General features: G+C 39.8%; 1 protein-coding gene across 1 annotated transcript in view; it reads left to right on the top strand.

The window, feature by feature from the left end:
• Positions 1-15420, top strand: part of TRIO (trio Rho guanine nucleotide exchange factor) — a 266295-nt gene that overhangs the window by 150877 nt on the left and 99998 nt on the right. The window contains exons 18-23 of the mRNA XM_054381562.1: positions 332-481; positions 4544-4658; positions 9806-9921; positions 12750-12872; positions 14810-15004; positions 15116-15231. Of these exons, the coding sequence (XP_054237537.1) occupies positions 332-481; positions 4544-4658; positions 9806-9921; positions 12750-12872; positions 14810-15004; positions 15116-15231 (815 nt within the window). The remainder of the gene's footprint in view (positions 1-331; positions 482-4543; positions 4659-9805; positions 9922-12749; positions 12873-14809; positions 15005-15115; positions 15232-15420) is intronic.

Here is a 15420-nt window from a genome sequence, read left to right as displayed (position 1 = left end):
CATCCTGCTTGTCTGGAGAACACTTACTGGCAGGGTTGGCCAGATTGCTTCTTCTGCATTCATGTCCTAAACCCATCCTGAACTGTGAAGTAACAGAAGCAGGGAAAGATGAGCAACTTTAGGAATAGCTTTCTGAGGAATTCCGTGAAAGCAAGCAAATGCTTACAGACCTATAGCCAAGGTTTGTTGCCTTCTCTTAAGTCCCAGTTAAAACGTGTCAGAAGCTAAGGTGTATGTAAGGACTGGACTGGTTTTCCCTTTTTTTTTGTTTTGGCTTTAATTTTGAATGTTAATGAATTATATTTGAGTTGGGCTCCTTTTTTTCTGATAGGTGTGCAGTGTGCTGGAAAGCCTGGAGCAAGAATATAAGCGAGAAGAAGACTGGTGTGGAGGAGCAGACAAACTGGGTCCTAACTCTGAAACAGATCATGTTACGCCCATGATAAGCAAACACCTGGAACAGAAGGAGGCATTCCTAAAGGTGAGGTTTGCAATTTTTTTGTGGTCTTCTCTGTCTTAGAAAACATGCAGTCAATCACTCCCAGTGCTGAAAGGCGTGGATGGCAACAGTGCCCATTCAAAAGATACAAGTATGGCTCAAACTGCAAAGATACAGTAAGTGGCATGTTAACTGCTTCTGAATGCTGCCAAGTGCATAAAATTGTAGCCAGTTTTATAAATATAATTCCTTTTGAACTTCAGTAGATGTCAGGTCTCCTACTGTGACTGAAGAGGAATTTAGGAATCACTTCTTTGAGCAACTGTCATTCTAAAGAATGCTTAAAGGTTGCTGTTCTGAAAGAGAAGTGACAGTCACACAGTACCATTGCTACCTGTGCATTGAAGTGGCTCTCAGATGTAATTGGACTGTGGTAGAGTATGGAAGGAGGAATTGCTCAACAGGCATCTGGGGATAGTTGGATTTGTGTAATAGTTGTCAGATAAATGAAAAGCTTTTGTTCCAACTAATGCCCTAGTCCAGAAGATCATTGATCATGCTGAATAAATCTGTAATTGATGCTTGCAAAGCAGTGTAACTGAACCCATAAGCAAGGACTTCACCTTGAAAGACTATTAAGATTACAGAACCTTATTTCTATTAAAAACTTTTCTGTTCTCAGTGCATAGGTAAGAACATCCAAATACATAACAACATATAGCTCTAAATATGCTGTCAAATTGATCTTTCTGTAATTGGTACAAATTACCAATCTCTGTTTTAAAGTAATATGAGAAATTGCTTATTGTCTTTGTTACTGCATTGAACCATGCTACCTTTTTCTAACCTTTTAAAGTAGCGTTTTATGTTGTGCTTATAAAAATAAGGCAGCCAGCCCATATGTAGTGCTTGGTGTACATTCAGATGAAAGTGGCAGCTGAGCTGAGTGTCGGCAATACAGTAATAAGGACAGAAAGCTCTTATGGCCTTAATATTTTAGCACTTTTGGATTCACTTCAGCAGTATATTTACTTTTTATTTAAGGTATTGGTGGATATTTTGGAATATCCAGGCAAGCACGTAAGGGTGTGAACTCTGTTTATACAGTCAATAACTGTAAGTGGCACATGGCACATACACAAAATAAACTTCTCTGTGAGCTCTGAGTCATGCTGAAAGCTCTAGAGCAGATAGTTGCTTTTTAGGAAATTCAGATTAAAAAAAGAAGAGCATTTTCTTCAAAGATTCAAATTGTGTTGTGTTGGAAGGGACCCTCAAGGGTCATCTTGTCCAACCCACCTGCAGTGACCAGAGACACGTTCAAGTAGATCAGGCTGCCCAGGGCCACATCAAGTCTGATCTCAGATGTCTCCAGGGATAGGACCTCAACAACATGTGTGGGCAACCTGTTACAGTATTTTACCACTTGCATTGTAAAGAACTGCTTCCTTATGTCTATCTCTGCTACAGTTTCAAACATCTGCCCCTCATCCTATCACTGCAAGGCCTTCTAAAGAGTCCTTCCCCAGGTTCCTGTAGGTCTCCTTCAGATACTGAAATGTAGCAATAAGGTTCTCTCCAAAGCCTTCTCTTCTCCAGGCTGAACAACTGCAATTCATAGGAGAGGTGCGTCTTTCTTCATAGGAGAGGTGCTCCAGCCCTTTGATCAGATTTGTGGCCCTCCTGTGGACCCAATTCAGCAGGTCCATGTCTCTCTTGTGTTGGAGGCCCCAGAGATGAACCCGGTACTCCAAGTGAGGTCTCACCAGAACAGAGTAGAGTGGCAGAATCACTTCTCTCAACCTGCTGGCCATGCTTCTTTTGATACAGCCCAGGATGCCATTTGCCTTCTGGGCTGGAAGTGGGCATCGTTGGCTTATGTCGAGCTTCTCATTCACCAGTATCTCCAAGTCCTTTTCTGTAGGGCCACTCTCAATTTCATCAACCCCCAGCATGTATTGACATCAAAGGTTGCCCTGACCTAGGTGCAAGGCCTTGCACTTTTTTGTGAACCTCATGAGATTCTTCTCAGCTCACCTCTCCAGCCTGTCCAGGTTCCTCTGGATGGTATCCTATCCCTTAGCCTTATCAACTTAGCACCACTTAGCTTGGTATCATCTGTGGACCTGCTGAGGGTGCACTCAATCCCACTGTCTGTATCATTGATGAAGATACTGAACAGTACTTGTCCCAGTGCAGACCCTTGATGAACACCACTTGTCACCTGTCTTCATCTGGACATCAAGCTGTTGACCAGTACCCTTTGTGTACAGTCATCCAACTGATTCCTTATCCACTGGACAGGCCACCTATCAAACCTGTATCTCTCCAGCTTAGAGAGAAGGATGTTGTGGGAGACTGTGAAAACCTTTACGAAATTCCAGATAGATGACATCTGTTGTTCTACCCTTGTCCACAGATGTAGTGACACCATTGCAAAAAGCCACTAGTTTGGTCAGGCAGGACTTGCCCTTTGTAAGGCCATGCTGGCTATTGCAAGTCACCTCGCTGTCCTCTGCGTGCTTGAGTATAGCTTCCAGGAGGATCTGTTCCATGATCTTCACAGGCACAGAGGTGAGGCTGACTGGTCACTAATTTCCAATGTCCTCTGTTGTGCCCTTTTTATAGATGGGTGCAATCTTTCCCTTCTTCCAGTCTCCAGGGGCTTCACCTGACTGTCAGGACTTCTCAGATATTACACAGAATGGCTTTGCAACCACATCAGCCAATTTTTTCAGAACTCTGGGGTTCATCTCATCAGGTCCCTTAGATTTATGTATGTTCCTCAGGTGGTTCTGAAGTTTATCTTTGCTTATGGTGAGAAGGACTTTAGCCTGCTGATGCACACCTAGTGGTCCATCAACTCAAGAGGGGGCACAGCAAGATTGCTGGTGAAGACTGAGGCAAAAAAAAAGTCATTGAATACCTCAGCCTTCTGGTCTGTTGACATCAGCTCTCCATTCTCACTCATCTCACTTTCTTTAACCTTTCTTTGCTGGTTGATGTAGGTGTAGAAGCCTTTCTTGTTATTCTTTGCATCCCTTGCCAGGTTCAGCTTCAGCAAAGCCTTAGCCTTCCTGACCTCATCCCTGTACAACTAGTCAGTATTCCTATACTACTCCCAGGTTACCTGTCCCTGCTTCCATTGTCTGTGTAGTTCCCTCTTGCTCTTTATTTTGACCAGCAGGTCCCTATTCAGCCATGCCAGTCTCTTCCCTTCCTCGTGTGATTTCTCACGCATGGGGATCAAGAGCTCTTGTGCTCTAAGGATAATGTCCTTAAAGATCTGCCACCTCTGCCCTGCTGCCCCTCAGGTCCTACTGACTAACTCCGGAAGGAGCTGGAAGTTTGCCTTCCTAAAATTTAGAGTCCTGACTCTGCTCCTTGCATGTCCCATATCACTTAGGACTTCAAACTCCACCAGTGAGTGATCACTGCAGCCCAGGCTGCCCCCAGTCTTGACGTCACTGATGAGTTTGCTTGCATTTAGGATCACAGGATCATAGAATGGTCTGGGTTGGAAGGCACCTCCAAAGGTCATCTAGTCCAACCCTTCCGCAGTAAGCAGGGGCATCCTCAAATAGATCAGGCTGCCCAGAGCCCTATCAAGCCTCAACTGTAAGATCCAATACTGCGTTCCTTGGGTAGGGGTGTCTGTTACCTGACTCAGGAAGTTAATCGTAAAGGCACTGCAGGAACCTCCTCAATTGCCTACAGCTTGCTGTGCTATTTTTCCAGCAGATGTCAGGATAGTTGAAGTCACTCAGCAGGACAAGAGCCTGCAAGCATGAAGCCTCCTGTAGCTGGAGTAGGAAGGCTTCATCAATGGCCTGTAGTAGATGCTGATGACACGGTTGTTTGGAGTTGTGTGGTTTTTTGTTTGTTTGTTTTTTCCCTGACAGATAAGTAAAGATTAAATGCTATTTGTTGGGAAAACTTTTTCAATGGTTAGGTTGGCTTGCTTGTAGACTGATTTAACAAGGTACGCTTTCTAAAATTGGAGAGAGTCAGAAATGTGCAAAAGGGGAGTGAGGAAGGTCTTTCATCTCTTTCTGGATGTATATTTGTGCATCTTCAAATAAGCTAATCTCTCTGACTTTCCAGGCTTGCACACTGGCTCGGAGAAATGCTGATGTCTTCCTGAAATACCTGCACAGGAACAGCGTAAACATGCCAGGGATGGTGACGCACATCAAAGCACCTGAACAACAAGTCAAAAGTAAGGGGTTTCTGGTTTTTTACTTCATATGATCCTCACGTGCTGTGGTGTATGTAAAGATGAGAAAGTGAAGCCTGTCCAAGTGGAAAGGGTCCTGTCAGGCTTAACAGGAAATCATTAAAAAGGCTTTCACACTTTGAAAGAGCTGCCAATTGTCAAATTATTTTATACCCAAATGAAGTTGATTTGAATTTATTTGTCTTCTTTTGGGACTCAAATGTGCTACTTTGTTGAGAAAATGAGATAGTAAACATGCATGTGGGTAGTGTTTGATCTGAAGCCAAATGGGAGTTGATCACTATGTGTGTAGTGCATTCTGTGAGTTCCTTGGGAGTGTGATCGTGATACAATAAATCCCTTGAACAATGCTGATCAGGCCATTCATATAATGGAATCAGTATTAAGGAACTCGAAGTACAGGATAACTGACACCATGTTTAAATTACATGTATAGACAGGTAGTAGCTGAGGTGAGGCAGGAAAGAACTGTTACATGGGGCTTGACTTTTGCTAGGATTAATTCAGTGTAGTACAGCTTTAAGGTACAACATGTGCTGTGGGAAATAGAGAGAGAAATCTGTAGGGCTTTCAGGGACAAAAAAAAAATTAAGGTATACATAACTGATGGGTGAAGTAGGCAGAACAGATAGAGATTCAGAAACAAATGTCACTAATTTATTTTCCAGTCATATTCCCCTCAAATCAGTGTTACAACTGAATGCTCAGGCCACACTGCAGACTCAAAACCAGAGAAGTCTAATTGTCTAATTAATTGCTGTTTGCAGCTACCCAAAGGGAAGTTATGCAAAGAATAGAGCTAAAGTCAGAGGAACACAGCAGCAGGACCAGAGAAAAAAGTTGCAGCAGGGAAGATGCTGAATGGATGTAAGGAGAAAGTGTAACAGCAAGAGTGAGAAAGCACTGAACACAGCAGGTAGCCCAGAGAGGCAGTAGAACCTCTGCCCTTGGGAATTTTTAAAATTATGTTGAACAAGCCCTGGAAAACTGAACTTAGTCCTGTCTTGAGGAGATTGGAACAGATGGCCTCCAGAGGTCACTTCTACTCTATGATACTTGGTGACTCTGTTAGAAAAGGACATACTCACTTCTTCATTTTACTACCAGGCAAAATCAGTTTTTATTTGGCAGTACTCAAAAATCTCTGTGTCAGTTTTTTTGTGTTGGAAAGATAATAGGGTATGTGGAGTACTGTTCACTCTTAAGGAAATAGATTGTAGCAGTTGAAACTTTGGGCATGTAGAGTTAAGACAAAGGATTGTTCTTCCTCTTCCTCAAGGCATCAGCGTTTATAGAACAACACAAGATAAGATCTCAACAGAAATGCTGTCATTATCCATAACTGAAGGAGTGTTGCTGACATCTGTCACATAGCTCTGCTTTTAGTAATATACAAAGAAATGAAAGCAGTAGCAAGCAGGAAGTTGTAGCCACAACTAATCATAAGAAATATATATTAGGGGTTTTGGACAAACTTTAAAAAGTCAGTTTTGAATTCTGATTAAACAGTCATTCTGAGAAAGGTCGATGTGTACAGATGAGGAAAGAGTGGAAAAGTCTCTGCTAATGTCCTTAACTTGTCCTTAAATGTATCAGAAATGTAGTGCTATGCATGTTTTCTGTACATTTAAGATTTTGGGTGAATGATACATGTTCAGAATGGAACAAAACCATCAACCAAAATCCCCAAGCAGAAGGAAGATAAACTTTGTGCTCTAACACTTTTTCCCTTATGAGTCAGGTCATGTATGCTTCTGAGAATTACACATGAGTCAAGATAAAACTCATGAGGACTCCTCCATTTTAGATCTCAGTAGTATCATGGTAGCTGACCACATGATTTAAAGATTTACTCTGATCTTCCTGTTCAAATATGTATTTAAGGGAAAAAACAAACTCTTTTCATCTCTTCTAAATAGAGAAGTTAGAGTGTTTATTTAATTTTCGTGAAAGAGGGTACACATGTCTGGACTACTACATACTCGTAAATCTCATGTATTCTTGAAACCAGTAGACTGTGGTCAGTGTTCAGTATATAAATAAACTTTAAAAGCTTGAGTAACCCGTGAGTTTTTGCAGAATTGATGAATTTTTCAAAAAACCCATGCAGTGATATGTATTTGATCCTTATTGCCAGATGTAGGTTATAATATCTGGAAAAGCAATGTCTTAATCTAGGCCAAGTTTAGTTAAGAACAGGAATCACAGTGGTATTGAACTGAGAGGTGTCCCTGTGTCCCTTTATACCAGTGTGAATAATTTCCTTGACCTGTAGTTCAGAGTGTACAAATACTGTGTAAAACACCATGCCAAAGCTGAATCTTACAAAGGAGTGGTGGCCTGAAACTGCTGCGGCAGGGAAATTCAGCTGGTGGAAATTGCTGTAAACTCAGAAATGGAGCATCTTCATCTTTGCTTTTGATGCTAATTTTGTGTGCTTCTTTGTTACCTCTGTCTGCTGTACAGACTGCAACTAAACATAGTGCAGGAACTTGTCTACTGGTGCTTATATTTTTACGTTGGTTGACAGAGTGCAGGATGCATGGAGACAGCTCGTGGGGGAGACACTCACAAAGCTGACAGTAGCAGCCACCTGAAAACTGCAGGTTTATTACAATTACCCTGCCTTCCTCCTGACACAACAAAATTACAGGTTCAGATGTCAGTGGGGAAAATTCTGCTGCACAACCAGTTAAACTATGTAGAGAAATCAATCAAAATGTGTGCTGGCTCACTCATTCAAAAAGGGAAGATCTCTCTACAGGTACCCAAAATATACACACTCACCAAAGAGGGAGTGAGGACTCCTTAGATGAGGTCTCAGTCTAAGGGAAGAAGATCCAGCTGCCAGGCCACTTGCTGCCTGGAGACCAACTCTCTCAAATGTCTCCATAGAGGGCCTCCATTTATACCCTATCGAGAGTGTGCTGTGGTCAATTTCTTAATTTGTTGGAGGGCTAAGTCCTCCAAGAAACACAAAAGTTGGAGTTCTGGGCCCTGAGCCACCAGTTGATGTCTGGGAGGCTCAAGCATATTTTTATCAGCTCCTTGCAAGCCTCGGCCCTTTGTCAGGCTTTTTGTGTTTGTCACTGGGGTTGTACCTGCCCTGCAGCTGAAAGTTCTTCAGGCCTGGAGAACAAGATGAAAAGTTTAGGAAACAATCATAACAAATCTTGAAATCAAAGAAAATAACTGCAATGGGGCTAGAGTGCAGAAGGCTTGAGATAGAGCTCCTCATCCAAACTTAGCAATCAATATTGATGTTCTGTAACTTCCTTTCAGTATTTTATAGAATATTTTTTTTTCTCTTCTTAGTCAGTCCAAGAAATTAATGACAGTAACACTGATGGTGCCCAGCCAGATATCTTTCATTGACTTGCCATCTGTATAATGCCCTGACAGAACAGGATATGTTGTTTGCTCTTTGTCAGAACTACTCTGCAGGGATCACTATCAAGATGTCTCTTGATATGGTGTGTCCAGTTGGATGTATTGCGTTGTATAATGATGATTATGTCCCACACCTCCACCCACCTCCTGTCCCCCAAAATCTGACATACATTCTGAGCAAGCATTTTTGAGATGGTATAAAGCAGAAATAAAACTGAGAAAGCAGGTGAGCTTCATAGCAGATCAGATCATGGCCTGGCTGAGGGACAGATCAGTCGAGACACATTGGAGGGTAGCCTACCCAGCAGGAAAAAAAACTTGGCCACTGTGACCAGATTCCAACCAAAAGTCCTGGGTGATCTCATGGTTCTGCGACAAGTGGGAATATGGTACTTCCGAGCACAAGGATGTTTGCAATGATGCAGACAGGTTTCATAATCTCTGGGGAAGTTATGATTGGTCCCAGAACACAGAGTTGCTTTGCTCCTCAGGCTCACTTTATTTGAGCTTTTCTATGATACTGTTTCTTGGAGTTGTTAGCATTTGGAATGTAAGACATAGTGAACCTGGACAGTGGAGCCAGGGGTATGCAGAGGTCTTAAGAGGCCTAGTACCTGACAGCCTCTAATCATAATTATGGAAAACAGACAGCTGTGACTGTAAGTAGAAAAGCAAGTAAAGAATTATTGTGAAGAATGAGCCTGTTTTGTGGTCTTTTCTGCATCTGGTAGACCTGACCTTGGGTTCTATGCACCTCTGTCAGACATTGGATGTCCCTGTTTCCATGTATTTCAGCTTGCTCTTTGGGTTTGCAGTAGGTACGAAGTCTGGTAGGGCTTCTGCTCTGGAAGAAGCAGTGGAAAAGTGAGCTTCACAAGAAACTGCTAGGATTTCTTTGTTTGAGGGGGAAAACACAACGTTGAAAAAGCAGAGCTGAGATAAAATGTTCTGCATACTGTAAGCAGAAGGTCTTTGCTATCCAGGAAGAATTTGTAAGCCAAACATGGAATTGGAGGTTAACAGTGGAATTTGGGTGTGTCTTTTCAATGGCAGACAGCTTCTGATACTCAGGAATGGGGTACCAAATTGTGGAGTTATTTGATTACTTGGAAGTTCTCTCAAGGCTCAGTGAACACTCATGTGAACAACTCAACTTACTCAATTTTATTGCTATTTGATTTGATTTTTTTTTAAGGAAAATTACAGACTGAGAATTGTGTACTTTTATTAAATGTGTTTCTGTACATGTAATATCTGCTTACATTACATTTGTTCTTGTAGTGACCTAAGGTTATTTATTTATTCATATGTATTAAATTATTAAAATATTTCATAGACTGGTATATTCATAAAACATTAATTGATTATTTCTTTTTTTGTTAAGATGTTAAGCATGTGCATGCTCATTCTTTCTGAGGAAACCCCATCTAGAACCATTTTTATCAAACCATATTTCAGTTCTCTTTTAAGCAGTGGCAGTCCCTGTATGAAAAATATTTGAGAGAAAAAAGGTAGTAGTTTCTATTAATTGCATCTCTGGTTTCTTTAACATTTATGTAAACAATAATGAAAAAGGAACACTGTTTCATGAATATCATGAAAAAGAGCAAAAAAAGATTAAAAAAAGAGTAAGTTTATTGTGAGCTCTAGAAATATAAGTACTTTATTCCACTAATTTTAATGCAGTATTTCAAAATTGGCTGTTGTAACCTCTGTTGAAACTGTTTTCATTTCTTCAGATATCTTAAATGAACTCTTCCAGAGGGAGAATCGTGTGCTCCATTATTGGACCATGCGTAAAAGGCGTCTTGATCAGTGCCAGCAATACGTGGTGTTTGAAAGAAGTGCCAAACAGGTGAGGGTTTTGTATAAAAATCCTCTTCATTGTGATTGAAGTTTGACATACACTGACTTGTCTCACAAGTTTGCCATTGACTTCAATGTTTCAAATGGCTGAAAGATCAATGATTAAAATAGAAAGTGAGTGAAATTATTTACTTTTAATACACAACAGCTAAATCTGTTGAGGCAGGGTGTCTTTACTGATGAAGTATAAAGGTGCTTGTGCTTCTGCTAGCTTGATCTGGTGCTGCTGAATCTCATTTCTGCAAGCTTGTGTTTGACAAATTATTATGCTTGTTGGCTTTTACACACACACCTAATTTGACCAGGGAAGCAATATTTTTCTCAGATGTTGAAGGAAAAAAACCCACCTGATTAAGCTGATTGTGACAAGTGACAAGTTGGATAACTCATTAAGCGGTAATAACTGAATGACTTCAGTTTTGCAATTCTGTCTGTATCTGGTATTGTGGAGTCTTGCATGTAGACTTGTTGAATTTTTCAGTAACTACCACATGCAAAAAAAGTCCACTTCAATAGTGAAAACACAAGCCATCAAAATAGTTAGGAGGTTTAATGGCAGAATTAGTAATTGGAATGATCTGCAATGGCTTTTTTTTTTTAATTGAATATAGGTCAAAGAAAGTAGGCTATCTGTTCCTGTTCTGCAAAAAGGACACAATGTCCATAATGTGAAATATAGTTAGAGCTACTTTAAAGGACTCAAATTTTTTTTTTTTTTCTGACAACCAGTGTGGACAAGCGCTTAATTACTAAGTGGCTTGTTTTGGTATCTTGAAAGATGTTTTAATTGTCTTTTGTGCTTTCATGAAATAATGCATGATAAATCTTGGAGTGAAGCTAAAGGCTAATACCTCCTTAAAACAGCAATGCTTTGTTCCCTCCCCCCCACCCCACTTTTGAATAACCTTAACTCCAGTCTTCTGCCAAGGACATCACCTCCTTGCTTCTGTATAGAAGTTATGAATAATAATCAAACATTGAAGATAAAGATCTGTTAGCATTTTCATTGTAAGTCCCGTTTTTCAGCAATCACCAGTTGTCATCACAAAGCAAACCAAACTGTATATGAACTCCACAATGAGCAGCCAAAAAATGGAAATGTTGCTGTCTTGATTTAGATTTTTTTATTGGGAAGTTGGAAGAATCTAACTTCGAGCTTTCAGACCTTGATGGCTGCAGTGGGAGCAGATACCATAGTAGTTTGCGAGGACCTTCCAGAGTTAAGGACTCATTAAATTTATTTCTTCTGTTCTTGTCCAGTGTAATAAACCCACCACAAAAAGGTAGAGCTTAAAAAGTTGAAAACAAGAAGTATCAAAATAAATGTCACCAGCAATAGTCCCTGTCCATATCAGTCTTCACTTGCAAATACTGGCATTAGAATGACAGGGGATATCGTACAGGTGATTGTTTGAAATGTCCCTTTTCTTAACAGTAGTCCAACAGTTACTGGTTTGTTTCCATCAAATGTAGAAGCTCATCTCATCAGGCTTGCATCTGCACTTGTATGTGATTAGGTAAATGGCATCTTAGCATTTGTATTCAGTGTTGAAGCTTGAAGTCATTCTATTCACTTGAGATTTTGTAACAAAAGTCAAATGTCCTAAGTGGAAGGAAAAAAAATCAAACTCCTTCAGTCACAGCCATGATGAGCTTAAATTGGTGGAATTATAATGTAGATGATGCCTTTTCCACTTAAACCTAAGGTTATGCTCTTGAAAATACCTGTCTGCTGTCCACCAAGATAAAACTTCAGCAGTTTCTGGTGATGTGCATAGATAAAAAGGTAGACTGAAAGTATAAGATTTACTAGCAATCTACAACTTTTTCTCTTGGGGTATTAAATTTTTTGGCTAGTGCTGTATGCATGGAATGAAGACACAGAAGATACACATGCATTTAGTAACATGACAGTTGTAAGCAAGCTGTATCAGCTCTTTGAACATCTGATGTTGGCTGTCAGAACCAAAAAATTTCCAAGTTCATGTGGCCCTGCATGCTGCCTTAGTAGCCTGTATTCACATCTGCTAAACAACTTGATGTCAGTCTTCAGTTACATTTTTGTATTTTTACTGCTACACAACATTTTGAGAGGACTCTCTTTCTTTTTCTCTGATAGCCACAGAGTATAATTCCTCACAACCACTGAGTTACGTTTAAAAGAGCAGCAAATATAAATGTGGGTAGATTGTAGATGTGGATCAGCATGGTTCATAACAGTGAGAGAGTAAGGTGCCAGGATGTGGAAGGGAAACAATTTTAGTTTGAAGTTCTTGTCTTTTATTACCTATACATACATTATTTAGCTGAACGGATACATCTCACCATTCCTCCTCTGCTGCAGGTTTGATTTCATGTCAGTTAAAGAGTGAAGTGATAGTTAAATCTTATGTGCTTGAAAAGTTCAGACTATAAATTTAGCAGTCTTACGTATATTTTTACAAGTTGGAAAATGTCTGTTTCTGAGTACAGCTGTCCTTTGTTCCATCAAAAAGTGGTGTTTTCTCATTTGGGGAGCATACTTAGAAAACTGTAGACGTAGTCAGTTAGAATCTTTTAGTAGTGGACTGCTACAGTCCTATAGTAGTAGAGTTCCCTGAAGTATTCATTTTCACATGTCAGTTGGTTGATTCGTTAGGCAGACTAAGTGAATTATTTTGGAGTTATTGATATTGTAGATCTGATTGTTATGCATGACATAGAGTAAAATTTATATGTGGCAAATCAATTTTTGTGAAACGCTGATTACAGATGGTTTCTACTGGCAAAACTATGTTGTCTTCTCTCTTACTTTTCTTTTGTTACTGCTTTATTTAGGCTTTGGAATGGATTCATGACAATGGAGAGTTTTATTTATCCACACATACTTCCACTGGTTCTAGTATCCAGCATACTCAAGAGTTGTTAAAAGAACACGAAGAGTTTCAGATCACAGCAAAGGTAAAATAAATATTCCCCCTATATTTTGGGGGAAAAGGAAAAAAGAAAGGAAAACCAAACAAATGAAACAACAACAACATAATAAAACAAACAAAAAAAAAAAACCCACAAAAAACAGAAAACCCCCACAACCAACCAATAAAAAGCCCAGAACAACCCAAACTCCCACCTGTTCCCAAAAAAGCAAGGATGTGTCCATTAAGATTTGTTTACTTGCAGTGGCTTGTTTCTGTATTATTTCTGGAAACAATAAACAGAAAGATAATCAGAAGGTAATCACTGTTGCTGGAGCTTCATGAGCCTTTTGTGCTGTTGATTTTTCATAACGACATCATAGTAGGATAGCTTGAAAATATTTTTTTTTAAAAACCTACAGCCTTGCAGGGCCTTTAATCACTGCTTTTATGTCCTCATGTCTATAGATTACTGCATGTTCATTTAGGATATAAAATACAAAAAGGCATATTATTATTATTATAATTTAATTAGATGATAGTAGAAAAGTTAAAGCTTTACTTTTTAGGTTACTCATTTTATTAAGAGGATTCTGTTACTTGGTTGTAACTTTATGAGCCATGGCAACATTGTGTTATTCTGCATCTCTGGAGGCCTATACAGAGATGCAGATGTCACTGGTGAGCCTTACCAGTTTTCACATAGGAAAAGGCAGACAAGTAGCATGTGAGTGAAGTACCTGGGCTTATGTAGCCTTGTCTGTCTCTGTTTCGTTTTGTCACCTTTTCCAACTCTTACCTGGTTCCCACCTCATGGCTCTCCAATCTTCACAGAGAAATAACAGATCTGAAGAAAGTAAGCAAGTGTTTTATTTGTCTGGTCCTGGGACATATGGGAAGGGAGAAAAGGGAATACAGAAAGAACAGAGATGACTTTTGCTTCTCAAACTCTTTTTTCTCCCATCTGAGTTTTGCTCCAGCCTTTGTTCTGGGGGATCCTTCATAATGTGCAGAGTAGCAGGGCTCTCCTTGTTTCCTCTGCCAGCAAATGACGTGAGTGCCCCTTTTGAAAGTATTTTGTTAGTGCTACTCCCTTGCCTTTTGGCTACCTGTTGGGAGGATATATTAGCTTTTGCTAATTCCGTAGTGAAAAAAAATACTCAGGTGAGGGACCATTAAGAAAGAAAGGGTTTCAGAAAAAAAAGGACATAACACTGTTGATTTTCCACTTGGCCTAAGAATCAAGTTTTTATTGACTGTTTTGCTTAACTCCCTGTTACAAAGGGCCCTGACAGGACAGTTTACTCTGACATGGTATCAGAGAGAGAGAACTAAAGGTATGAACTAATGCTTTGTGGACAATTTCCATGAAAGAAAAGCACATTGTCTTAGGCAGCTTGCTAATTGGAAAAAGCACTTAGTTACGGATTTGTCAATGGCTACTTGTTCTTAGTTTCTTCCGAACAACTATGTGACAACAAAACATAATATAAAAATGATCTAAAGAATTGACTTAATCCATTTAAGTGTAAAGCATATAAGACTTATCTCCATTTCAGTGTGTAAATGAGGTAGATTCTTGAGACTGTGGGCCCACGTCCAATACTAGTATTTCTGTGGTAACAAACAAAATATCCTCTTTGGCATAAAACCCCTTTGTGGATTATACCAGGAGAATGTCCACACTCTGAAAAACTTCCCTAGTAGAATTTAATCTCTGGGTTAGATACGGAGCACATTTCTGAAAGCGAAATTCACGACCTGCTCCTAGTCACGTAATAATAAAACTCTGGGAAACCAATGTTCATCTAATGCTGTTCTTATTAAGAAAAGATATCTCTACAAAGGAATTCTGGAAAGAGGGAGCAGGAATCTAGCTCCTTTAATAGCTTCTCCAACTGCACTTAATAGCAAGCTAAGCAAAATTACCCTCTTCATGACAGGTAGAACTAGTAACTGTTTGATATTTTCCTGTTTTCATAGCAAACCAAAGAGAGGGTGAAGTTGTTGATACAGCTGGCTGATGGCTTTTGTGAAAAAGGGCATGCTCATGCAACAGAGATTAAAAAATGTGTCACAGCAGTGGATAAGAGGTACAGAGACTTTTCCCTGCGCATGGAGAAATATAGGACCTCTTTAGAGAAAGCTCTGGGTATTTCTTCTGATTCCAACAAATCGGTAAGAGAAATTTGAGTGTGATGACAGACAAAGAAGCTTTGCTTGCATTTGATTTAGCTATTGTTTTCTCATGTCTCATTCCTTAATCGATTCTTCCTTTCTTTAATAAAGAGCAAAAGCTTGCAGCTGGATATAATCCCAGCCAGTGTTCCTGGGTCAGAGGTGAAACTGCGCGATGCTGCACATGAGCTTAATGAAGAAAAACGAAAGTCTGCCCGCAGGAAAGAGTAATAAATTTATTTATTTATAGTCAATGAGAATACATAAATCAATCTTGATAATGAATAGACTGTCATGGCTTGTCTGGCATCTTAGAAATTGGATAAATGCTAAAAAGAGAGTGATATTACTCAGCAGTTTCTATTGCCACTTATTCTCATGCTTTTACTCACAGATAATTATAGCATGACAGAATC

This window comes from Indicator indicator, chromosome 6 (genome assembly GCF_027791375.1).
Source record: "Indicator indicator isolate 239-I01 chromosome 6, UM_Iind_1.1, whole genome shotgun sequence".
Classification (NCBI taxonomy): domain Eukaryota; kingdom Metazoa; phylum Chordata; class Aves; order Piciformes; family Indicatoridae; genus Indicator; species Indicator indicator.
Note: the sequence above shows the minus strand (reverse complement) of the source record. Positions and strands in the feature narration are given on the sequence as shown.